This window comes from Alnus glutinosa, chromosome 11 (genome assembly GCF_958979055.1).
Source record: "Alnus glutinosa chromosome 11, dhAlnGlut1.1, whole genome shotgun sequence".
NCBI lineage: Eukaryota > Viridiplantae > Streptophyta > Magnoliopsida > Fagales > Betulaceae > Alnus > Alnus glutinosa.
Window position 1 is genome coordinate 24,165,137 of NC_084896.1, and position 25,408 is coordinate 24,190,544.

The 25,408-nt window shown below is 34.6% G+C and overlaps 3 protein-coding genes, 1 long non-coding RNA gene and 1 other non-coding gene across 5 annotated transcripts; 3 read left to right on the forward strand and 2 right to left on the reverse strand.

Annotated features, from left to right (window-relative positions):
* Window positions 1-1,096: 1,096 nt before the first annotated feature.
* Window positions 1,097-2,770, forward strand: LOC133881015 (uncharacterized). Its single transcript, XR_009902489.1, has 3 exons — window positions 1,097-1,202; window positions 1,363-1,423; window positions 1,943-2,770. It is a non-coding gene; the product is annotated as an uncharacterized LOC133881015 (long non-coding RNA).
* Window positions 2,771-3,488: 718 nt separating this feature from the next.
* LOC133882474 (uncharacterized) lies at window positions 3,489-7,738 on the reverse strand. Its single transcript, XM_062321662.1, has 4 exons — window positions 6,702-7,738; window positions 5,879-6,130; window positions 5,680-5,771; window positions 3,489-4,464 (listed from the first exon to the last, which is right to left on the reverse strand). Exons 1-4 carry the CDS (start codon window positions 7,371-7,373, stop codon window positions 3,690-3,692), a joined length of 1,791 nt encoding a protein of 596 aa, XP_062177646.1. The 5' UTR covers window positions 7,374-7,738; the 3' UTR covers window positions 3,489-3,689.
* A 1,827-nt stretch (window positions 7,739-9,565) lies between these two features.
* TRNAN-GUU (transfer RNA asparagine (anticodon GUU)) lies at window positions 9,566-9,639 on the reverse strand. Its single transcript has one exon. It is a non-coding gene; the product is annotated as a tRNA-Asn (tRNA).
* Window positions 9,640-15,576: 5,937 nt separating this feature from the next.
* On the forward strand, window positions 15,577-16,196 carry LOC133881883 (uncharacterized). The gene has a single exon (XM_062320947.1). The coding sequence runs from the start codon at window positions 15,660-15,662 to the stop codon at window positions 16,005-16,007; it is 348 nt and encodes a 115-aa protein (XP_062176931.1). The 5' UTR covers window positions 15,577-15,659; the 3' UTR covers window positions 16,008-16,196.
* An 8,565-nt stretch (window positions 16,197-24,761) lies between these two features.
* On the forward strand, window positions 24,762-25,408 carry LOC133881893 (uncharacterized). The gene has a single exon (XM_062320961.1). It carries the CDS (start codon window positions 24,846-24,848, stop codon window positions 25,191-25,193), a length of 348 nt encoding a protein of 115 aa, XP_062176945.1. The 5' UTR covers window positions 24,762-24,845; the 3' UTR covers window positions 25,194-25,408.

Sequence of the window (25,408 nt, forward strand, 5' to 3'; positions counted from 1 at the left end):
ATAAAAACCTAAATAGTCAAAACTTGTTTTCAGCGTTTCCTTTTCATACATTTTGTGACCAAACAAGAATAATTACACCAAATAAAATTGCTCACATTTGTAAAGGATATAAACATGAAAGATCTTCTATATTTAGAAAGGTTTCAACCAGAACATGTACGTTCAGATCTCTAACTATCAACTAAATACCAAGATAGATAAATCATTCCCACAACCTTTACCAGATATGAGGAAGATCTGAATTAAAAATAAAAAAATAAAAAAGAAAGAAAGAGAGAGATTACAGGACTTGAGCATCTTTTGGATCTGAAAAACATAAATAATGCTGAATGATGAAAAAAAAATTAAAATCACTTCCTTTATCTTACGTTTTCTCAACAACCAAACATACTATAAAGGAAAAAGTAATGACCAAAATATATGATACGCATTAAATTTCAGAAAAATAAAATTTCATGGAAAAAATCAAAGAAACAAGGCATACCCATATCAGCATTTTGAGAAAAAAGAAAGAGAATGTGGAATATCTACACAGATAGATAAGCACGGTAAGCAAAGGAGTCTGAGAAACCCAAAAAAAAAAAGAGAAAAAACCATGAGAGAGAGAGAGAGAGAGAGAGAGAGTGAGAGAGAGAGGGAAAATGACCGTAAAGAGAGTGATTGACGGTGGTCGGAACGGTCGGCATGCGGCGTGGTCGTGGTCGGCGTGGCTTTTGGCCGGAGGTGAGGGGGGAGGAGGATGGAGAAGCGTGGGAGAGGGAAAAAATTTGGGGGGGAATGAAATGAACCTAAATGGCTCCAGATTTTATTTTATTTTTTTTTTAATGCGAATTTTTTTTTTAATAAAAAATTAAAAGAACTTGTGCCACGTGGGACGAGGGTCGGACGAGGGATAGCACAGCTCATAGCGAGCATTTCCTTTAAAAAAATTACATGCCACGTGGAAAGGGACGGAGAAGAACCGGATAAAAGCCTCATGTATGGCAAATCTCAAATTTAAAACAAGCAACGGTCGACTCATACGTTTTGAAATTATACATACGCGCATATTTCTCTCTCTCTGTCTCTCTCTTTCTCTCTTCTCGGGCTTCAGCTTCAAAGTTTAGTCCCTAATCTAGTAAAATCGCTCATTTTGGTCTGGAAAATTACCGTCCCCTTCCAATCAGCTCTCATAATCAAAAGCTTCTTCCTTTGTTGCCCAGGTTCTCTCTCTCTCTCTCTCTCTCTCTCTCTCTCTCTCTCTCTCTCTCTCTCTCTCTCTCTGTGGGTGTGTGTCTCGCACCATTAAATTATTTTCTTTTCTCTTTTGTTAAATTAGATCTCTCTTTGATTAGATCGCAAACCCTTTTGGTTGTTCTTCAGGATCTAAGTGTCGTGGTGTTTTGGGACTGGAGCGGAGGAGCTACCGCTGGATTCATATTGGGTACCTTTTGTTCGATTGTTTATTTCTCTTTGATGTTATATTTCGAATCAAAATTTCCAACTGGGAATTTGGTTCTTGGGATTTTAGACGCTTTTGTTTTGTGGGATTGTTTTGATTGCTGAGAAAACGCAATAAGAACAAGAAACGTTTTAGAATCTAGACTTGTATTGTGTAGTTTGAGTAATTGATGAATTGGGTTTAATAAATAAATAGGTTTTTTTACCAATATTTTGGTGAAATCGACATGAACTATTACATTATTTTATTTTATTTTTCGATGCTGTGTTCGAGTGCTTGGTTTTATTTTGCTGAGACATGGGCCTTGGTTGGTTTGTTGGTTGGTCTTTTTTGTTTTCTGCTCCTTTTGATGTTGCAGGTTGGTTGTTGGGGTTCGGCTTGTATTCTGGCCTTAGGTGTTGTTTTCCGGTTGGGATAGTGTTCCAGTTTTGTTTTCTGGAGTGTAGCTTGATTGTTATCCATATGTATTCACTTACATTTTCTGCTTTCCACCATGTGCAGGAACCTTAATGATGGCTAATCCAAACACATCAACATCGATAGTCTCTTTAGAATCCTCTGAAGAAAAGGCCACAGATATAGAGGATTTAAACATGAACATGGCTAAACTTTCTTTAAGCCATCAAAGCCTAATCACATATGGTCCTATCTCTATCTTTTGGGACATTGAGAATTGCTCTGTTCCTATAAATGTCTCCACTGAACTCGTAGCAGTTAATGTCAGGAATGCTTTGCGGAGTAACCCTCTAATTAAAGGAGGAATTAAAATGTTTTCTGCCTATGCAGATTTTAGAGAATTCCCCCAGCAACACAGAGAGAACTTTCAGAAAAGTGGTGTCAGACTCGTATATATTCCAAAGGGGAGAAAGAATGCTCTTGACAATACTATATTGGTGGACATGTTTGTTTTTGCCCTGGACAACCCCCCACCTTCTTCCATCATGTTGATATCTAGCAATGTAAATTTTTCTGCAGCTCTTCACATACTTGGTCAACGTGAATATAATATAATCCTTGTCACACTAGAAGATGCTTCAGCTGCCCTCACTAACGCTGCTAAGTTTGTTTGGGACTGGCCTAGTGTGGCTTGTGGGCGAGGCCTCGTTAGCCCCCACCAAGGTTGAAGGAGCAGCTAGCGTAATGGAGATGGGTGACGTAATGGAGCTAGTGGGGAAGGACGAGAATGGAGGATAAAAGAAAGGGGATCCTGGGAAGCTCAACTCTGCAATAGAGTACTTGATATGACTTTTACAAGAAGGAAGATAGCGTAGATAGTTATAAGCTCAATTTTGTAATAGACTTGATTTTTGACTTCTAATACGGAAGATAGAGCAGATAGTCATATAAGCTTGACTATGTAATAGACTTGATTTTTTACTTCTATATGAACAAAGAGAAAACTGATTCTTTCATCAAATCTTGGCTAGTAAAAAAATAGTTTTTTTTTTTTAATAAGGCATGAAAAGGAGTTAAAGTCTATATTCAATTAGATGCTGCCACATGTGCTCCCTGTGTCACTGAGTTAGAGTTAAAGACAAGAGACACGCCCACATGTACTCCAGCCAACATGATAGCTCATGACACTAGTCCATATGATACACTGGTACAGCAACACTCCAGCAATTACGCAATCACAGATTGTGATACATCAATCTGTGATTGCACAGCTGGTTCACTATCAAGAAAGGAAAGGAAAGATCACAATGGGGCATTCAAAGCTACAGCTCACGATTGCAGCGCAAGGCATAGCTGTCCTCATTCAGAAAAGGAAGATCAATATGGTATAGCTGCTCATATGCAGATAAGGAAAACTACAGCAGTTTTCCTTATCTTTGTTAAAACCAAAATCTTTTAACCAAAGAAAAGAAAAAAAGACCCACAAAAAAGAAAGTGGGATTTGTTTTTCGAATGCTGCTCAATGCATTCGTTGCACTGAACAGAAAAAAGTTGAAAAGAAAACTAATGATTCAGTACATCTCACTGAGAAGATAATTATTTTGCCATTTTCCAAAAAGAATCATCACTAATTACATGCCGTGATCTTGTTGCACAAAGAATGAAAAAATAAAATAAAAATTAAAATTAAAAAGAAGAGAAAATTCTATCTACATCTTTGAAGTGAATGGCATTTTACATGAAATCTGCATGTATTGAGAATTATGGGGTTGATGAACATACAGTTTTGGGAAGTTAATGTTTGTCGAAACTCCTTCCAGGAAGAAGGGCATTTCATTGCTGGGGTAAATCCTCAACCTTCAGCTTTTGCATTCATATTTTCAAAAGCCATAGCAGTTCTCTCAACATGCTTCAAGAGGACAGCATATATTTTGTTCCTCACCCTCCCATAGACTTCTAATTCAAAGTCCACCAGTGTGGAACTGTCTTCAGATCCAATTTTGAGAGATTTGGCCTTTTTGTTAACCATCACATCCAACCAGTCGCTCACTCTCTTAATCTGACACATCATCTCAGCTTCCTCACTATCTGACTCCATAGAAATGGTTTTGCTCTTTACTTCATCTAAGTAATTCTCAACAAAACCTAAAAACCATCTTCTACATTCATCATGGAGGGAATTTGTCAGGTCCACAGCTGCACGCAAAGCATGTCCCTTAACCCAATGTGGTGGGCTGTCCTTCTCTGCAACACAGATTTCGCCATTAAATATCTGTTTCCTGCCTATACATGTGCCCTTTGGGTTACTGCCATGAATTCTACTTGATTCTTTCACTATGTTGGTAGTCCCATTAGGGATATTAAGGGTAGGGAATAGGGTGAGGTCGGATGCCAAAGCCGCTTTAATCCATGTAGCTGCATTTTTCTTTCTGTCCAAAGCAAGGTTCAGACAGTCTCTGATGGAAGCAGGGCCGTTTGGATCACTGTCATTTGCTCCTGGTGGACTAATGTTTGTTAATGACTGAACAATGTGTTGTGTGTTCACCAAGTCATCTTGAAGGCTGAAAAAGTTATCAACCAATTGTTGGTGATCATCCCCCTTGGTTGCTTGAAGCTCTGAGTATGTACTGGAAAGATAACAAAGTTAGTAGCAGTTGGTTGGTACCCATTAATTAGTCACACATGTAAATTTTGTATCTGTTAGTATGTAGAAGGACATGGACATGGAAGTCAATGTAGAGAATGATATGTTAAAAAATAAAATAGACAAATGATAAACAAACAAAACAACTATTTCAATGTGTGTGCACAACTCTTTGAGTCTCTTCCAAGTTACATTGCTCATTGCAAAAATGTCACACAACCACTCAGAAGCAGCCCTTGATATCAGGAAAAAAAAATTCATTTTCCTGAGTGAGATATAGGACCATATTTCTATTGACTCACAGAGGTACATATCTTCTTTCACCACTTCAGCCCACCTCATTTCTAGTCTCTCTCATGCTTGCAGCACTTCCAACATTGGTTGCTATTGCTTGCCCATCCTCACAGGTGGTGTCTTTGGCTTCGTCCTCCTTAACCAACTTGTTTCCATCAAATTATAAATCTATGTATGTTTTTTTCACATCTTAAGCTCACCTCCTCTCTAGCCTATCTCTCATCCTTACAGCACTTACAACATGATCCATATTCCTTGGTCAGCCCTTAAGGCACTTGGCACGTCTCCCCCTTAAAAGGAGGAAAATTTGAATTCTACTAAAAAAATGTTTAATGTTACCATTTCCTCTAATTTCAGGGCAGCATCTTCAAGCTTGCAAATGTCCTCAGTACCATTTATGACAACATTATTGTGAAGAAGCTCCGACCCGGAGCCTAAAACATGATATAGAAAACAGAAATACCTCAACAGTTGATATAAGTCATCATGGCATACCTGACAATAATAGAAATGTTTCAATTGAACTTTGAACAGCAAAACCATGGAGTTAACAGGAACCAATCAAAGCACAAAGAGTTAGAACTACAAATTTTGGTACTAAAACTAGAGTCATAAATTTATGTATATGGTCCATAACAGCCTGGTTTCCTCTTGTATGCATGAATTTCCCACCAAAAATTGTAATGCAACTTGGTTATAGATTATATCAATGTGAGAGGGATACTGGAATTAATTGTGATTCCTTTCCATTTATTTTTATAATTCCTTATTCACAATTGTCATTCTATGTTAAAACCTAAATGACACCATTGAGCAAACAATGGCAAACAAAATCCTCAACAAACTTATGAACTTAATTGATCAAATTTATCTGCAAAACTTTCACAAGCTGAAATGTTTGCACCTCAGGCATTTGAGCAATCTTTCAGCAGCAGCAGCCTCTTCCAATGCCTCCACAGCAGCAAGCAGAGCCACATCTCTGTGCCTTAACACCTCCTGCAGAAAGGGGAAGGGGTTTTGCCTGATTTACTTTTCTTTCTTTCTTTTTTTTAACATATAAAGGGCTAGAATAAGTCTCACAAAAATGAATTAAAGCACTGTACCTTGGCAAGATTCACTAAGCTTGAGGAGAGGGAGTTCCATGAAATTGTGGTTTCTGTCAATTTTCCATCATTAACCAAACTGAACACCACTGCAGGATCTAAGGACTCCTCACAACATTTTGCTGACGTAAGGATCCTACAATTGTTGGAACTTTGGACGGATTTAATATCTATACCAATATCTTTTCTTTCCGATTTAAAGCTTGAAATGTCATCTGAGCTATCATCCCCGGCAGGAAAAACCGGGGGAAACTGTCGAGAAGGCATATTTTTAATTAGATAACAAATCTGCAACATTAGAATTTAATGAAACAAGCCAAAAAAAAAAAAATTCCAGCTTGGGTTATACAAATGAATTGGGCAGAGCCAAAAGATATCTTTTTATTATCTGTATCAATGAATTCAACACTGAAGAATGCAGTGTATCTGGATGGTTGGGCTTGGTATAATCTGTCAAGATTCAAGAGAAAGAAGGTCTATGTATGCATGTAAATCACAAAAAAGAAAAGAGTTAATTGTTTTAAGCTCACATATCAATCAGCCAAAAACATTTAACATCCGAATCCAACTTCATCAAATGACACGCTTTTCGCCAACTTCGGCCAAGTAAAGTTCTAAAATTTATATGTTACATACAGAAACTCAACTAATCTTCTTGACAATGTTTGGCTTGTAGGAAGAAAAAAAAGAAGCAAATGGCTGACTTGACTTGTACAAAATTCAGACGAACTTTTTACTACTAATTCTGCCCCACCCAAATTTTAGTTGGAAAGAGTTGTTGACAACAGAGATAAGAATACAGAAGAGACATTGAGACACTCACTTGAGCACTTCGAGTGCGACCAATTGGTTTCATCGAATGCTTGATAATCCGGGATTCTGGAATTTCTAACCCATTCCAGCTTCTTCTCTTGACTGATGACATAGAAGAGGAAGACGATATTGTACTCTCAGAATCACTATCTTTGTCAACAAAACCAATTTTTTTAGACACCTTCCTTACATCAGAAAGTCTCCTCTCAATATCACCATTTCTAGACCTGGAGGGTCTTCTATATTTCTCCTCATTTGGCCGGACTCTTGAAGTACTTAAAGAACGAAACTTTCCCCGAATCTTCTTCACCAAATTATCCATGGGAATAAGATCTTTAGGATTTCCAACGCAGGCATAGCGGCCCCGAACAGGCTTTACACCTTTAAGCATGGGAACCGGATATGCCACCTCCAACTTTTCCACATATATTAACTGCCCAAGCCGCAATTTGTTGCAAAGAATCATGTCATCCTGCTCTTGAGGCAAAGACACGTAAAGAGCATGTGAAGAATCCGAAACCTTCAAGTAAAAACCCTGGTTAGGCCAAAGATCACCCTCTGCCAACACTGGAATTATGCTTCTAACTTGTAACAAAACAGGTTTACAATCCTCTGACACCTTTTCATCAACCCCCATTTCTCCAAGAAGCTTCATGAGAATCCCAGAACCCAAATTTGCCATCTCTTTGCATGCACTAAAAAGAATAGAAAGAAAAGAAGAAAGTAATAACTCTGAGATTTTCTTCAAGCGAATGTATGGTGTGATTGTGAAAAAAGTTGGTTACTTTGGGTCATTTGAAAGAAATTTGGAATGGCCTGATTGAACAGGTAAAAATGTGAAATGGGTCAAAGAAAATTGGTTGTAATTGTGCTGAATTTAAGAAGAAAGGTGGTCTGAGGCTGGGAAACAGCGAAGATTACATAATTTATTGTTGTTATCGGATCATACGATTGGTTGCATAAGAATTGGATAGCTCCGATTTGTTCTCTTGATTGACAGTTTCGGTGGAAGGGGTGTAAAGTCAAGGTCTTTGAAATTCTACAAAATCGCCATAGAAAATGGGATGTGGTAGAGGCAGTTAAAACCGTTGTGAGGATGAGCAATTCAATTCTAGTGGTCTTTCTCTCGTGCCAAGAATTACGTGGACTTTAAAATTATCATTTGATTAAAATTTAATAGCGATCAACCATAATTTTAATTGTGATTTTAAAATCCACATCATTATTGAATGAGCACGAGAAACATAATAGAGACTTCTAACATTACTTTATCGGGATTGAACTGGCAACGCGTTGTTGCAACGGGCCTAGTTTGGGTATGTAACGACAGTCTAAAATTACGAATATAAATAATTAATAAAAATGTAATAATTGAATTTAAGTAGTATTTGTTATGGAAATATTTGAATTAGTTATTTTTATTAAAGAAAGTATTAGTTATATAGTTTAAGGTTAGTGCCTAGTAGTTTATAAGTAATAATCGATAATATTTAGGAAAGTTTTAGAAAATACTAGAAGAAAATAGGGGAAATTTTCGTAACATTCAAAGCTACAAGAAGCTCGTTTATAGCCCTACTTTCAAAGCTACCTTTTAGTTTTACTTAAAATAAATAAATAAATTCATACTTTATGTACATTAAAAAGAAAAATAGAAACATAAACTTAAGTTTAAGGCGTTAAAGTTAAAGCCAATAAATGTCCATCTATGTTCTTCAATACATAATAGTTGTTAGTGGGGTTAAACACTTAGCACCACAATGTTAGTATATTTATTATCTTAATTAAGCACGTGATATGATATATACTATTTTATGTTTTTAATTATCATTTTTCATTATCTCACTATAAACTGATTTGTTTGTCCATGGTATGAGATGTGGGGTTTGATATGTATAACATGCGAAGGAAAATATTTGGAGTTTTTATAAGTACGTGCTAACAAAGCTTTAAGCTTGATTTACAAAACGACTATAAAATTTTAGAAAGTAAACACTTTTGTGAAAACACTACTAGAGATAGTTGTTTAGTAAATTTAAGATAGAGATTTTCAAAAGAAAAATTGAAGCTCACGTCAAATTGAAATGAGAAGTGAATGACGGAAACATGATTTGAACTCAGGACGTTTGCTCTTATACCGTGACAGCCAACACCACAAGCAAATTGCCTAGAAGAACCTATTGATTTTACATTGGGGAGTCCATTTATGAATTTGGCCATGGGCTAAGCTACTCAACCTTCTCCATGTTCGTAATATCGGCTCCCTCCACAGTACTTGTCGAATAAACCCCCACTTCCAAGTCCACCACCCTGCCAAATACTCTCTCTAACGGCCCGGCAATCGCCATTTCAACCGGTAACTGCCGGAATAGAAGAACAACAGGCCGAGGGACGGCGCAAAAGTGAGGCACCATTTCAATGTTGGGCTGGCAGGGAGTAAAATGGAGGCAGTGGAGGCTTTGTATCTATGTAACTCTAGCAGCCATTACCTAACCTGCTTGGCAATATGTAGTAATAGTTGTAGAAGCTTTTGTGCCTGGAGTTTGTTGCACCAAGTGAGGCATCATCTCAGTAGTAGCATCAAAAGGGAAAAGAGGGCTTTTTATTTATGTAATTTTTTTTTATTTTTTTTTTAATTCCACACGAAAATGGGAGAGGGGATTCGAATTAATTACTTCCACTTCATGAGGCATGGTCCCGATTATTATATTAATTGTTATTCTGGCAGTGCAATTTGGATCATGTCATGGAATTATAGATGTTTTAGTTGGTAAAAGTTAAAGTTAAAGTAGAATTATAGATGTTTGAGTTAAATATGGTTTTTCCAAGATAAATTGAAGTTGGTTGATCGCAATGAGAGAAAAAGGAAAAGAATCGCGCTAGAGGAAGGGGTCGAACCTTCGACCTTGTGGTTAACAGCCACACGCTCTAACCAACTGAGCTACTCCAGCTGTTGCTCCACATTTCATAATAACTATATTTAACTATAATATTATAAAATGTCTTTAGGATCCATATCAGTAATCAAGAATGTACGGTATTTTTAGTTTGTGTCCTATTTGCAAGGAACAAAACACAAATCAAAGCCAATTTGAATTACATGGGCAACGTTAACACAACAAATTTTCTTAGAAAATAGTAATGATTTTACTAATGAATGACTTAATTTTAGATAGGAATTGGTTACGATCTCTTATTCGGCTGACGGCTGCAATTGAGAGCCTAAGCACCTATTCGGACAAGTAAAACTTATTTGAAGTCTTCCTCAATTGTCTGGAGAATTTTAAGTCCGGTCTTGAAATTCGTTGCAATTAATCAGATAGCCTAAATGTGCTTCCATGACCAGATCCCCGCGCTGACCAACATCGTGTCATGCTGCCTAGAGCTCATAGAAGATGATGAGCTCTATCTCAACATACACGTGAGGGGGAATTGGACCATTTCCATTGCAAAGGACACAAGTTTCAACCACCCCAGAACCTCCCATATATATATGCCAACTTCCTCCTCTACAAAGACCAAATCAAACTCCACTACTTTTGGGGTCTCCAAAATCTTGCAAAATGGTACAAAAAGCACAACTTAGAGCACTAATATTCGCCCTGCTCCTCACCATCTTCATTCATCATCCCTTCTTGCTTCACTCCCGCAGCCTTGGGACCGCTCCTTCACTTGCACCCGTGAGTACACTTCATTTTCCACAACTTTACAATTGTCTTTGATGAGTATGCTTTGAGTCCGTTTCGGCTTGCAGTTTCGTAGGTTAAAAGTGTGTTTTTAAACAAAATTATAGAAAATGTTTATTTGGAAGTGTGTTTAAGGATAAATGTATTTTTTTGTTCTTATAGTTTAGAGTTTGACAAATAGCTCATTGAGTTTTAAATAGTGATTAATCACTCCTTAAGGTAAGCAAAAACGAACAAATTAGTGTATATCGTTAGAAAAGTTGACAGAATCTATTAATGTGCCACACCAACACGAATCAAGCCGGTCAGAGGGGGTGGCCAAACCACCCTTATTTGGGGGTGACTACCCCCAAGGCCATGGGTTGTTCGGCCACCCCTATTTAGCATAATAGATTCTATCAATTTTTCTAGCGACATAGGCTAATTTGTTCTTTTTTGCTTATCCTAATAAGTGATTAATTAGTTTTTAAAACTCAAAGAGCTATTTTTCAAAACCCAAAATCACATGGACTAAAATTGCATATAATGCTTAAAAAAAATAACGATTTAAAAACGTGAAAAAAAAAAAAAAAAAAAAATCTATATTTTCAAATAGTACATAAGGGGTGCATGCACAGTTTTAAAGGCCGAACCACGATTTTACTAAACGCATATCAGTATTTTTAAAAATCGCATTTTCATTCACATAAAGCAGCACATTTTAAAACTGCTAAACCAAACGAACCGGATTTTGTTCAATTTTACTTTGTTTATGCCAAATTAATGGTGAAATTGTGTCTAGGCAAGTGGGGTGGCAATCGGACATGGGGCAAGGCCGTGTAAAGGAAGAAATGATCATGAAAGGAGAAAGAGAGGGTCAATTCCAGGTACATGCCATTCCAAGTGCAACCAATGCAACCCTTGCTTGCCTGTTGAAGTATCCATCCGAGCAATGGAATTGGAAGAGGAAGAATACTATCCTCAAGTGTGGAAATGTATTTGCCACGACAACATATTCTCCCCTTAAATGTATCCTGAGATGGATCACATCTACCTTCTACAAGATTGTGATTGTAATTTGTACATAATATATATGAGACTGCTTTCAAGATGGTGGAAGCTGAAGTTGAATATTTTGTTAAATTATAATAAAACTCGTTTTTGTTAAGTTATAATATTTTGTTAACTTGGATGAAAAATGTGTCATGTGATTTAGGCATGACTAAAATTTTCTGTTATACCCTCTAATTAGATTTAAAAATAAAATAAAATAAAAATAAAAAAACCCTGATCGATCAACCTCCACGATCATAGAAGGGAGAAAGAGTCACCAGGGGCGGAACTAGGTTTTGTTGTATGAGGGGACGGTACTTAAGATCTTAACAAAGAGAATAATGCACAAACGATTGACGTTTCGAGTTCACCGACGCAATTCAGGTTCAGTTGGGGCATGGCTGCGTGGGAAGCTGATTCAACCACAAAGGCTAGGAATGTGCTCGCAAGTTGTCCGTAGTGTGAGAGGTTCATGGTGAATTGTCGTTCATCGTTCCCTCTCTCAAACCGTTTTTCGCTTGTTTAGTCCTTTGAGATGGAGACTTGGAGAGATTTTGAGATGAGTTTAGATGAAAAGTTTAAGATTTGAAAAATAAAAGAGGAAAATTGAAAAATAAATGTCATAGCCATCAATTCATTGCTTTGCCCCTTTTTGGTCGGTGTAAAAAAAAAATGGGGGTGTGGAATCTCAAATCAAATCAAATTACAAATTTCACCCTCCCACTTGTAATTAACTTACATTTCATTTTAACTATTTAATACTCTCTGCCTTGGAAAAAATAAAACCACGCCCACGTTTTCAATTCAAAATGAAAAATGATACGACGTCTTTTGTTTTTTTCCTTTCAAAAAGCTTGCCTTTTGGTCTGTCGTGACCGACAACCTAGCCATAGATCTCCACAGCTCCATAACCAGACTGCTGTAAGTTTCTGACTTCCTGTAGAATGAGACCCACAACTTGGCCGTGGCCTCAATGGCCAGAGCCTCCAACTTGGTTGTTGGGTCTCCATGGTGTAGGGGCATTTTTTTAAAAAAAATAATAATTTAAGGAATATAATTGTATTTTCACGCATCTAATATGGGATGAAATAGACAACTTCAATTATGCGTAAGGTCCGTTTGAGTTTGTGATTTTAAAAAGTGCGATTTGAAAATAACGATTTAAAAAAGTGATTTTTAAAAACATAGTTAAGTGTTTGGCAAAATCGCAGTTTGATCTTTAAAATCGCATGTTAGCCTTTTAAAATACTGCGTTTTCAAAAAAACACCACATTGCCTGTGATTTGAATAAGCACTTTTTTGTGTTTTCGAATCGCAATTTTTTAAAAACGCAGTTTTCAAACATTTCATTTTTTGCGATTTGGTTTAAAATCGCACTTTTTTCCTACGAAATCGCAACCCCCAAACGCACCCTAAGTCGCAATGAAATTGGCAAAATAAAAATGTTAGGTAGTTTGAAAGGATCAATTCTATTGTTTTAAAAGTAATATTAAAATGAAGATTCATGTTCTCCTTAAATCTTTTCAAAATTGATGTGAAATTTAAAATTAGGATTAAATACATATTTGTCCCATGTGCTTTACAACCTTTATTTTTTGTCCCATCTGTTTCACTTTTTATCAAATTTGGTACCTGTGGTATATGAAAAGACGGAAATGGTACCTCCGTCTGATTTCCCGTCCAAAACTAACGTCTACCCATGTCATTGGGTACCTAAAAATTTGAAGCCCAAAACCCAATTCTTTACACATCGTTTCCAACAACATTCAGACAACAACATGACAGAAAATGCCATAGGTGGACGTTAGTTTTGGACGGAAAATCAGACGGAGGTACCATTTCCGTCTTTTCATATATCACAGGTACCAAATTTGATAAAAAGTGAAACTGATGGGGCAAAAAATAAAGGTCGTAAAGCATAAGGGTAAATATGTATTTAACCCTTAAAATTACAATTAGATATATGATATATCAATATTAAATTTTAATCTAATGATAATTTGAAAAGGTACATCAATTTTAAAATGACTCAGATCCATACCCTTCTTATATCATTACTCCTATCGAATATCAGTGTAATTTTTCCTTAATTAATCTATACAATTCCAGTACACCAGAAGTTCACATAAAAAAAGGTCTCAATCTTGTGCGGACACGTAGTAGTAATAATAGTAATAATAATAATAATAATAATAATAATAATAATAAAAAAAGGTCTCAATCAATTAGGAATAATCTCATAACTAACCCACAATGTCTCAATCTATATATTTAAAAAATTAGAAAATGTTTTTCAATGCAATAAGCACGCTAGACAGAAAGTCATTGCGCAGTGATAAAGACGGATTCCTTATCTTGTTTGCTTGTCTTTGACTATTACCTCTCAATTTCGTTAGTTTGGTAATGAATTTTGTTGTGATTTTTTTTTTAAATGATAATCAAAAGTAATTGATGGATATAAAATGAAGAAAAGTTTTTTAATCTTGAGTAATTCTAAATTTCATATAAGTGTTCATCAAAAAATAAAGTAGCTTTTAAAATTACCATTGAACGTGTAATAGATCAAATTGTAATTATAAAAGTCACATCATTTTTTTATAGACACTTGATGAAAATTTATATAACATTTAGAATTACTCTATAATCTCTGTTCTTTTCAATTTTCATCACTTTTATAATTAGGTACTCAAACTTTAAAAAATATCAATTTAGGATATCAATTTTTAAATTTTTATTTTATTTTTAATTTCAACTCTCCATTAGAATTTTCCGTTAAATTATGTCAAAATTTTCAAAATACTCTTGTTTTTTTTAAAAAAAAAAAAAAAAAAAAAACTAAATTTTTTTTCAAAGATTCAAACATGTTTTTTTCTTTTCAAATTCTGTTAAATTCTAACAAACACCTAAATCTTTGCAATTTCTTTATTCTTTTTTTTCTTACAAAAAAAATGAGTATTTTAAGAATTTTTACAGCATTTAACGGAAAATTTCTAAAGATGGTTGAAATTGAAAAATGAATACTTAAATTGACATTTTTTAAAATTTGAGTACTTAATTGTAAAAATGATGAAAGATCAAGGTTATAAATAAATTTTTTTTTAAAATAAAAATAAGATTGAATCTTTTATCAGAGAAAAGTAAAAATATATATATTTAGTAATAATTTTGAAAAAAAAAAAAACTAATTAATTTTTTTTAAAAAAAATAAAGGAGAAGATAGTTGACAAACAAGATTCTTACTTCAAACGGAGTGTCTAAACGAGATATTTTTATTTTGAGCAAAACAGGGGCGTGGGGATATATATCTTCACTTGATTTAGGACTTCCAACGCGTGAAGCCGCCAACTTTAGTGGATAGACATGGAATAGTCAAAGAACATTGCAGGATCCCACTAAGTTATACACGCCACGACACGCTACTTATTATCAAAGTCAAACTTGCTCACCCCCACGTTCACAATCCCATCTCAAATCACCTGCCCGGTTAAATTCAATTTTAAATTAATTTCTTTAATTCTATTTATTAAATAAATTGTTATTTGTTCTTTGAAAGTATATATAATTTTTACTTACATTTTCAATCAGATTAAAATTAAAAAACTCGTGTGATAACCAAGTGCTCTAACAACATATATTTTTAATCAACTGAATTAAAATAATTTTCGGGTGCTTTTTAGTTTTTTTAATTGTGCTTTTTTTAGTATTTTCCATGCATTTTGCTTATAAACTATAGTCCTTACAAACGGAACAGAATCCTCTACAATTATTTGTTCGAATTTGAGAGAATTCGGACAAGTAATTGTGAGAGACCATTTATAAGATTCACCTGACTGGATAAATGGTTAGCTAACTCAATTTTTATTTAATTAGATGGGTTTCATAAATGGTCTCTCACAATCATCAGCCTGAATTTTTTTAAATTCGGACAAATAATTGTAGAGAATCCAAATTCCCTACAAACAAGGCGGTAAAAAATACTAATTTGTGCATGTAAAAGTAAAAGAATGAAAAAATATTATTATTATTATTATTAATTGTAACATGAAATGCGTGCTAAAAAGAAATTAGGTAGTCGTATTTGTTAAGAATGCACATGTCATTTGTCATTTGCTAGCTGCCTTGACCAAAAATCTCCACCGATTTTGAGTATATATACAAGTTCCTTCCATGGCTTTCTTCCAAATTGCGAAGGCATATCAAAATATACCTACCAAAGAAAAGCTTTAGCTTTAGAGAAAGAAGAGGAAGAAGAAATGGAAGGCTTAATTCCCTATCTTCTCCACGCCATCAAGAAGCAGAAGCCTGGAAACAACTACAGGAGCCTCTCCGAGGGCTCAACCCGGAGCTACCATTTGTTGAATACTGCAGCCGACTCGCTCGGTGGCTCGTCCCACCGGCGAACACGGTCTGAGTTCCTGCCGCCGAACATGGAGTTCGTAGAGCAACGATCTGGTGTTGAATATCTCCGATCCTACAGCTCTAGCAAAAGTTCTGCTACTGCTACGCCAACTTCTGCAAGGGGTAGTGCCCCAAAGATCGGTTCCTATTCCACCCACGTCCCCAAGAAGGCTAATAATCTCACTAAAAGTCATCAATGGTGAAAACCCTTTGCATTTTTTCTTAATTTTCTTTGAAATTGTTAATTAGTTTTGGCGATCAAATTTATATTTATTGTGTAATATTTGGGTGAAAATGGGTTGAGCTTCATCAAAATGATGCCTCTCCATTCATTGTAATGCTGTGTACGTTGAAGTTTTGTAATGGAAATTGTATATTTGATTGATAAACAACATTATTGGGAATTGATTGATGAAGAATTACAGTAATACCCTAACTAACGGATCCGGCTTCGGTGCTGTAATTCAAAACTATAGCACATCTTCTGTAATAAAATGGATGGTCAAGATTTAACAAGACAATTTTAACTCAAAAGACGCAAACGTCGTTTGTGTCCTTATCTGGCTACGTTAACTCTAACAGAGAAAAGACGTCTCCTTTGAAGAAACACCATGCACTGGCTTCTTTCTTCTTCCCCACTAAGCAACAAATGTTTGTGCGTCTCCATGGATTCAAACTTAGAACTCAAAGTGTTATCCTACAAAGATCTGAGTGCATTCAATTTTTTCCAAAAAGTCTTATCTTATGCACTCGTCTCAATAGCCATAGATATATGGTAGTTAAAAAAAACTTGAGCAGGAGCAGGATCAGCACCAGAGAACTCCGGCTAACGGAGAAGGAGATGAAAATCCTAAATGGAGTCAATTAAACCTTGATGCCGCATAATTGACAACCCGTGATGTCTGCACTCTGACAAATAATAAAGAGGCAATATGTTGTAGAAGAGAAGGCAACGGACAAACTGCCACGTTTCCCTTGAGAGTTCTGATCAGTTGAGCCATGCCAACCCAAAAAATATATTCGCTAGTGTGATTTGAGCTTGAAATCGTGTGAACTCGAGCAATGTCTAACGTGAATAGCCCCATTTTTCTTATCCACCGAAATACACAGATCGTTCAACTCGATTACAGAGGTGATAGATGCATAAAGGCCAATCTTAAAAAAGCAAAGACCCCCCACCCAAAAAAGAAAACCCATATATGGACTCAAAGCTTACCGTGAGTCTAAGCAGCAACACTGGCATTCATTTCAATAGCATTGGATTCTTATACCCATGCAATCTCATTCTCTTTGCGCCGATTGCTATTCCAAGATCCCATGACCACCTCCACGCAGCAAAAGATTATTCAAGTGAGTGGAGCGGTGGGAATGGAGGGCCTCCCCTGAAGACCCAGCAGCCTGAAGACGGAGGCCAAGCTTGGTTACTCACACAGATCGGTCCCCTGCACCCCCACCGACTTTAGGCCTGAGCGCAAGTGTAGACAACTAGGTTCGGAGAAGCACAAATCTTTGTTGCTTTGTGGAAAGGAAGAAACAACCCAGGTATGGTATATATTTTTTTTTTTTTCCAAAAGGATGTCTTTGCAGGACAACACTTTGAGTTCTAAGGAGTTTGAATCCATGGAGATGCACAAATGCTCAGCGGGGAAGAAGAAAGAAGCCGGTGTGTGTTTTTTCTTTAAGTGAAAATTGCATCGTTGATTCTTGTAATATGTCATAATTATTTTTCACTCCTTATGGTTTAAAAAGTTCATGAGAGATTCCTGTGGTATGTAATAATTACAAATCGATCACCAGCGTCAAATTCTGTTAAAATTTTTAACAGATTCTGTCAAATGCCACGTCAGCGCCACGTGTCGTCATCTTATTGGTGACACGTGGCGTTGACATGTCCAATCTTAATAAATAAAAATAAAAGTTTATTAAAAAATAAATAAAAATACTTATTTTTTAAAAAAAATTAAAATTCAAAAACAAAAAAAACAAAAAACAAAAATGGGAAAGGGGTGGCCTGGCCACCCCTTTTCCCATTTTTGCTTCTTTTTTTTTTTTTTTTTTAAGAAAAATAAGTATTTTTATTTATTTTTTAATAAATTTTTATTTTTTTTTATTAAGATGGACACGTGTCGCTGACGTGTATGGCTAACAGATTCCATCAAAATTGTGGACGGAAAATCAACTCATGGAGTAAAATGTAATTATTGCATACCACATGAATCTCTCATGAACTTTTTAAACCATAGGGAGTAAAAAATAATTATGACATACCACATAGACCAATGGTGCAATTTTCTCTTTCTTTAAAGAAGACGTCTTTTCTCTATTAGAGTTAACGTAGCCAGATAAGGACTCAAACGGCGTTTGCATCTTTTGAGTTAAAATTGTCTTGTTAAATCTTGACCACCCATTTTATTATAGATGTGCTGTAGTTTTGAACTACAGCACTAAAGCCGTATCCTACACTAATTACTTGGAGATTATGGTCGCCTTAATACCATGATTAAGAATCTTAATTAAATGCCTTCTGTTTGACTGAAATTTCCAACCAAAAAATATTTCTTTAAAAAAATTGAAAAAAAAAAAAAAAAAAAACTCTTAAATGCAAGATTGCTTTAGGATTCAGATGCTCTCGGTGGATCTCTCAAATTATTTTTTATTTTTTAATTTTCTGAATGATGCCTGTCCCGCTGTCCGTTCATTTGAATGGAAAAGGGATTTCCTAAAAAAAAAAGGAATGGAAAAGAGGGAGGTTGACCATTGACTGTTGACCCATATGGCTTTGACCCATATGGCTTTGCGTCTGTGGGCGGAGGTGGGGCTATCCATAACGGAATGTTATGGATTATCCGTATCTTAATTTAAAATAATTAACCAAAACTTATTTTATTTAGTTTAATTAATAAGTTTTAAAATGAACCATACATTCGATTTTTTATTATTAATTCTATATTATTATTTTTTTATTTTATTACTTTTTTTCATTATCATATTTTTTTTATTATCACAATTAGATGAGATATTTATGGAATTTTCTTTTATTTTTTCTAGTACTTTGATTATTTATTATAGCCTAAAAATAAAAATATATAAACTATTGAAAGTGCTGTTTCCGGTCCATTTAATTTTGGGTGGTTGCAACTTTTAAAGAGCAAAAAGGAGTGATATTCTTCGACACAGATATTTAAAGTACACGTGGGACTAAGAATTGTCGTCATCCAAAGGGCAATATGATTATTGCAAAAGAGTTGAATATCATGTGATATATTTATTTTTAGTGGAACAGATTTAATTTTAAGTTTTTTTTTATATATATAAAATAATAATAAAAAATTTATAATATATGTATTATCAAAAAAAAAATTTAACGCATTTGGTTCTCATTTTTACGGAAAAACTTTACTTAATCTTTCCTGAACTTCTATGACATTTGCAATTATTATTTCAAAGTTCAAAAACTCTCAATTTAGTATATCCAACTTTCAATTTTTGCAATGTCACCCATATGTTAGGGTCTGAGATTAAGGGTCCGTTTGGGTTTGCAATTTTAAAAAGTGCGATTTAAAATCACGATTTTAAAATGTGAGATTTGAAAAAAGTGATTTTTAAAAACGCAGTTAAGCGTTTGGCAAAATCGCAGTGTAGCATTTAAAATCGCAAATTAGCATTTAAAATTCTGCTTTTTCAAAAAAACTTCATCTTACCTGCGATTTGAAAAAGCAGATTTTCTGCGTTTTCAAATCGCAATTTTTAAAAACACAGTTCCCAAACGATTTATGTTCTGTAATTTGGTTTAAAATCGCACTTATTGTCTATGAAATCGCAATCCCAAATGCACCCTAAATCATAGGGCAAAATGGGTGAAATTACCTTTATACCTCCGATTTTTTTTACAAATTTACCCTTAATTAAAATTAAAAATTAAAAAAGTAGGGTATTTTGGTAATTTTTAAGGCATTAGATAAGATTTTCCAATATTATAAAAAATTAAAAGTTTTATACATTAAATTGAAAGTTTTTAAATTTTAGAAGAAAAAAATTACAAAAATGATAGAAATTCATTAGTTTTAAAATCTAAGGTTAAATACCCTATTGGTACCTGAGTTTTAAGCGTTTTTAAATTTAGTACATAAGTTTTCATTTGTATCATAAATGGTACCTGAGTTAGGGGTAAAAACTCATTTAGTACCTCTGTTAAATTTTTCGTCCAAATTTTAATTGCTCACAACGTGTCAACTGCTGAGGTTGACATTAGGGCTGTAAACAAGACGGTCCGAGTCAAGTTTTGGCAATCCCGGACCAACTTGTTTTAAGGATAATTTAAACGAGTCGATCCCGAGCTCGAGCCGGGCTTCAGGACCTTTGTCTGGGATCAACTCATTGGGGCAACACCCTAACTCGGGATCGAGCTCGGGACTATTAAGTCAGTCTTCATGAGTCGATCCGAGTGCTTGACTCGCTCGAGTCGACTCGATCTCAGATCAAACCCAAAAAGTTTTTTCGGGCTCGATCCGAGTCCGAGCCCGAGCTTCGGGTTCTGGGCTCGGCCTGTCAAGCCCTAATTGGGTAGGTCGACCCAATTAGGGCTCGTTTAGTTCAATAATAATTGGAAGGAAAAAAAAAAAAAAAAAAAAAAAAAAAAAAAAAAAAAAAAAAAAAAAAAAAAAAAAAAAAAAAACATAAACAGACAAATTTGAAATTTGAAGTCTGCAATTTACAAACTTGAAACTACATACATGAATCAAGATTCATCTAAAGCTAATAAGCTATGAATCAAAAAATGATACAAGTTGCATTTACATACAATTTAAATTACAAGTTTACAAATTACAACATATAAACTACAAAGAGATCAGATTTACATAGTCGAAAAGATATCAAATTTTACCCAAATACAAAGAGATCAAAATTAAAAAGACTACAAGTTTACAATTCTACAAGAAAATTGAAAAGTCTGAAATTACAGCACAACTACAGCGTGCAAAATGTTAAAAACAATCTGAGTTGCCATTTGTCAAATGCCACAGCCCAAAGGAGTCACAGGATCACACTGAACTAAGACAAAAAAAAAAAAAATTTGTTAAACTATTTTTACTCCATTGCATATTTAATCAAAGTTTTGTTTACCTTGATAAATATGTCAAGGAAGATTTATCATTTAAGAGTTGTTTAAACAGACTATACATACCAACTGCAACTTCTCCAATAGAAATGGTATAAAATACAAAAAGATCAAATTTACAAAAAGATCAAGTTTACATGAATGATGGGTGATTCGAGTGAAAGACTAAAAGAAAACTTTATGACATATTAACAATTTGAAAATGAAAAGTTAAAAACAATATAAGTTGCCACTGCCAAATGCCACAAAACCACGCTACACTAAGACATTCTTAGGATAAAATAAATTGCATAATAGATTTTAGATTCTCACATTTCAATCTTATCATTAGTGCATAACTTAAGTCATTTCGTAATGTGATGTGCATGCAAAAGGGTCCCACTTGCCTCCTATGCTTGTGATTCTCTTGAATTACGTGTAAAAGAGGCAAATGGGATTCTCTTGCCATACAAGTCCCATTACGAAATGTCTAACTTAGGCTCTAATGATATATTGAAATGCGAGAGTTCTATGGTTTAAGCATTTAGGTTTTTAAGGTTTTAGGGTTTTAGATTTATAAGTAACAGTTTATAGGAAAATGAAAATCTGTTAGGGTTTTAGTGTTTAAGATTATAGATTCATAGAATGGGGACCAATATTATCAAAGAGAATTACAAATTCTAGGGTTGTTAACTAAACAATCTAACCTCAAGCAAAGCATCATAGATTACAGATTTCTAACTAAGCAAAACATAACAAAGAACATGGCAGATTGTGTTTTATTAACTAAAAAAATAAACATGGCAAAATATGGAATATGGAATATGGCAGATGAAAGAAAACTTTAGAAACCAAAGAAAAACATAATTTTTTAAAGAACTAAGTTACTCAAACAATTCCCAGAACCAGAATAATAGATTACAGATTTCTAGCCAAGCAGATCATAATTTTTTAAAGAACTCAGTTACTCAAACAAACCCCAGCAATCAGCATATTAGATGAGAGATTTCTAACTAAGCAGATCATAATTTTTTAAAGAACTCAGTTACTCAAACAAAGAGTGATGTTCACCACTTCACCCAAATGGCCAAAATACAAAGAGATCAGATTCACAATGTCACGTGTGACTTGTCAAATGCCACTACTTACAAGACCACATTGCACTAAGACAAAAATTGTTAACAATTTTTACTCCCTTGCAAATTTAATTAAAATTCTTTTAACCTTGATAACATGTTAAGAAAGATTTATTTAAACTGCCTATACATATTAATTAAGAGTTAAGACATACCTCATGACTCATGACATGAGCTATACCAACTTCTCCAGCAAAAATGGACAAAGGGTATATTAGCTCAAGTTAAACATATTGTCCAACAACAAATTATCCAACAGGAAGCAATTCAAGTTTCCAACAGTTCGAGTTTAAACGGAATGTCCAACAATTCATATTACATACTTAATAAAAAATAAACATATATGAAGTTAATAATGTCTGAATATCTGAATCAAATCCAGGAAGATGGTGACAATTCAACTTCAATCAGTTTCTACAAAAAGTTATAGTATATGATACATTGATAATGATATACTGTTAGTCTTTCATACTAATATGATCTATAATTCATATGAATATATGACATTATCTCTCCTATCCGAAGTTATAGTGCTAAGAATAATCAACTCAGAATTATAAGGAAGAGTTTAAGGAGATTGAAAGGCAGAATGTCTAATATTGGAAATATTTGAAGCACGTGAAGCAAAAGATTTATAAATTTGATGATAAACTTGAAAAGGTGAGGAAGTCAACTTCTTGCTTTCCATTTTAGCATTTCATCAAAAGATCATTGAGACATTGAGTTATAAAATGAGTGTGATTGTGCGAGCACTCCACAGACCTGATCCAAAAACTTGAGGAAAATATTTCAAAACTGCAAAAATTATTGCTGGATGAGGAGAAAGTTTTAAAGGAAATTAAAGATAATTAGCTCAGAAGTTGTAAGGAAGAATTTAAGTAGATTAAAAGGCATGGTGTTAAATATCGGAAAGATATGAAGCACATGAAGCAAAAGATTAAGAAAGTTGATGATAAACTTGAAAGGGCGAGGAAGTCAACTTCTTGCCTTCCATTTCAACCTTTCATCAAAGATCATTGAGACATTGAGTTATAAAAGGAGTGCGGCTGTGCGAGCACTCTATAGACCTGATTCTAAAACTTGAAGAAAATATTTCAAAACTGCAAAAATTATTGCTGGATGAGGAGAAAGTCTTAGAGGAAATTAAAAATAATCAACTTAGAAGTTGTAAAGAAGAGTTTAAGGAGATTGAAAGGCATAATGTCAAATTTTGGAAAGATTTGAAGCACATGAAGCAAAAGATCAAGAAACTTGATGATAAACTCGAAAAGGTGATGGAGATAATATATGAACTGAGTGAATGAGTGATTATGTAATACTAAGTTAATCACATTATAAATTCTAATGTTAAATAACTTAAATCCCAACATATTTGATTACTTATGAGTTATGAACTGTGAATTATGATAATATTAAATTTGTGAATTGTAATTTTAAATAATCACATTGTTACATATGTAGGTTATGTAACGTATCTAATGATAATATGTATATTGAATGGATGATATGCTTATATAGTTATAGTTGTATTCATATGAATCTGATAATGATCAAATAATATGATTTATATATGATATATCATATAATTATTAAATTATTATATCCAAATTGTTGATTTGAATTTTCAAAATTTCGAGCCCTAAACTAGTCGGGGAATCGGGTCCTCATAAACTAGACAAGCCGAGTGGGCGAGTTGGTCCGATCGGGTCTTAAACGAACCGGGCTCTTGGGGCCTCATATGAGCAAGGCGAGTGGCCGTGCGACCTCCCCATGGACCAGGGGTGGCCACGTGGCCCGGTGGCGACGGCTTTCCGGCCTGGGGCTGCGGATTTGGGGCGATGATGTTGCTCTTCCGGTTGGAGCCTTGGGGGAGTTTTTCTTCAGGCTGGATCGTGATTTTCTTGGGCAGCAGCATTTCATTTTTTGAGTTTTAGCAGATGTGTCGATTTCTTATTGGTTTGGCAAAAAAACCCTTCTTTTCTGTCACGACCGAACATAAGTTATACTCTATAATTTTTACTTACATTTTCAATCAGATTAAAATAAAAACTCATGTGATAATCAAGTGCTCTAACAACATATATTTTTAATCAACTGAATTAAAATAATTTTGGGGTGCTTTTAGTTTGATTTATTTTTTATTTTTAAAAAAAAGAAAGTGTTTTTTAGTGTTTTTCACACATTTTGCTTATAAACTATAGTCCCTACAAACGGATCAGAATCTTCTAAAATTATTTGTCCAAATTTGAGAGAATTTGGACAAGTGATTATAAGAGACCACTTATAAAATTCATTTGTTTGGATAAATGGTTGGCCAACTTAATTTTTATTTGATTAGATATGTCTCATAAATTATCTCTCATAATCATTTATTGAATTCTTTTAAATTCAGACAAATAATTATAGAGAATCATAATTCCCTATAAACAAGGTGACCTTTTGATCGACCAACCAAAAAGGAAAACAACCCTAAACACCGCCCCCCACATTCTATATAATTTTCACTGGCGGTAAAAAATACTAATTTGTGCAGGTAAAAGTAAAAGAATGAAAAAATATTATTATTATTATTATTATTTGTAACATGAAATGCATGCTAAAATGAAATTAGGTAGTCGTATTTGTTAAAGAATGCACATGTCATTTGTCATTTGTCATTTGCTAGCTGCCTTGACCAAAAATCTCCAACGACTTTTTTGAGTATATATACAAGTTCCTTCCATGGCTTTCTTCCAAATTGCGAAGGCAGATCAAAATATACCTCCCAAAGAAAAGCTTTAGCTTTGGAGAAAGAAGAGGAAGAAGAAATGGAAGGCTTAATTCCCTATCTTCTCCACGCCATCAAGAAGCAGAAGCCTGGAAACAACTACAGGAGCCTCTCCGAGGGCTCAACCCGGAGCTACCATTTGTTGAATACTGCAGCCGAATCGCTCGGTGGCTCGTCCCACCGGCGAACACGGTCTGAGTTCCTGCCGCCGAACATGGAGTTCGTAGAGCAACGATCTGGTGTTGAATATCTCCGATCCTACAGCTCTAGCAAAAGTTCTGCTACTGCTACGCCAACTTCTTCAAGGGGTAGTGCCCCAAAGATCGGTTCCTATTCCGCCCACGTCCCCAGGAAGGCTAATAATCTCACTAAAACTCATCAATGGTGAAAACCCTTTGCATTTTTTCTTAATTTCTTTGAAATTGTTAATTAGTTTTGTCGATCAAATTTATATTTATTGTGTAATATTTGGGTGAAAATGGGTTGAGCTTCATCAAAATGATGCCTCTCCGTTCATTGTAATGCTGTGTACGTTGAAGTTTTGTAATGGAAATTGTATATTTGATTGATAAACAACATTATTGGGAATTGATTGATGAAGAA

Bases quoted from the DNA above. Each gene is read 5' to 3' on its own strand.
- LOC133882474 (XM_062321662.1), bottom strand. From the start codon at position 7,373: ATGGCAAATTTGGGTTCTGGGATTCTCATGAAGCTTCTTGGAGAAATG. The intron at 6,131-6,701 runs GTGAGTGTCTCA...CCTTCTCGACAG, and splicing joins GTCGCACTCGAAGTGCTCAA to TTTCCCCCGGTTTTTCCTGC. The intron at 4,465-5,679 runs GTGCAAACATTT...TTATCTTTCCAG, and splicing joins AGATTGCTCAAATGCCTGAG to TACATACTCAGAGCTTCAAG.
- LOC133881883 (XM_062320947.1), top strand. From the start codon at position 15,660: ATGGAAGGCTTAATTCCCTATCTTCTCCACGCCATCAAGAAGCAGAAG.
- LOC133881893 (XM_062320961.1), top strand. From the start codon at position 24,846: ATGGAAGGCTTAATTCCCTATCTTCTCCACGCCATCAAGAAGCAGAAG.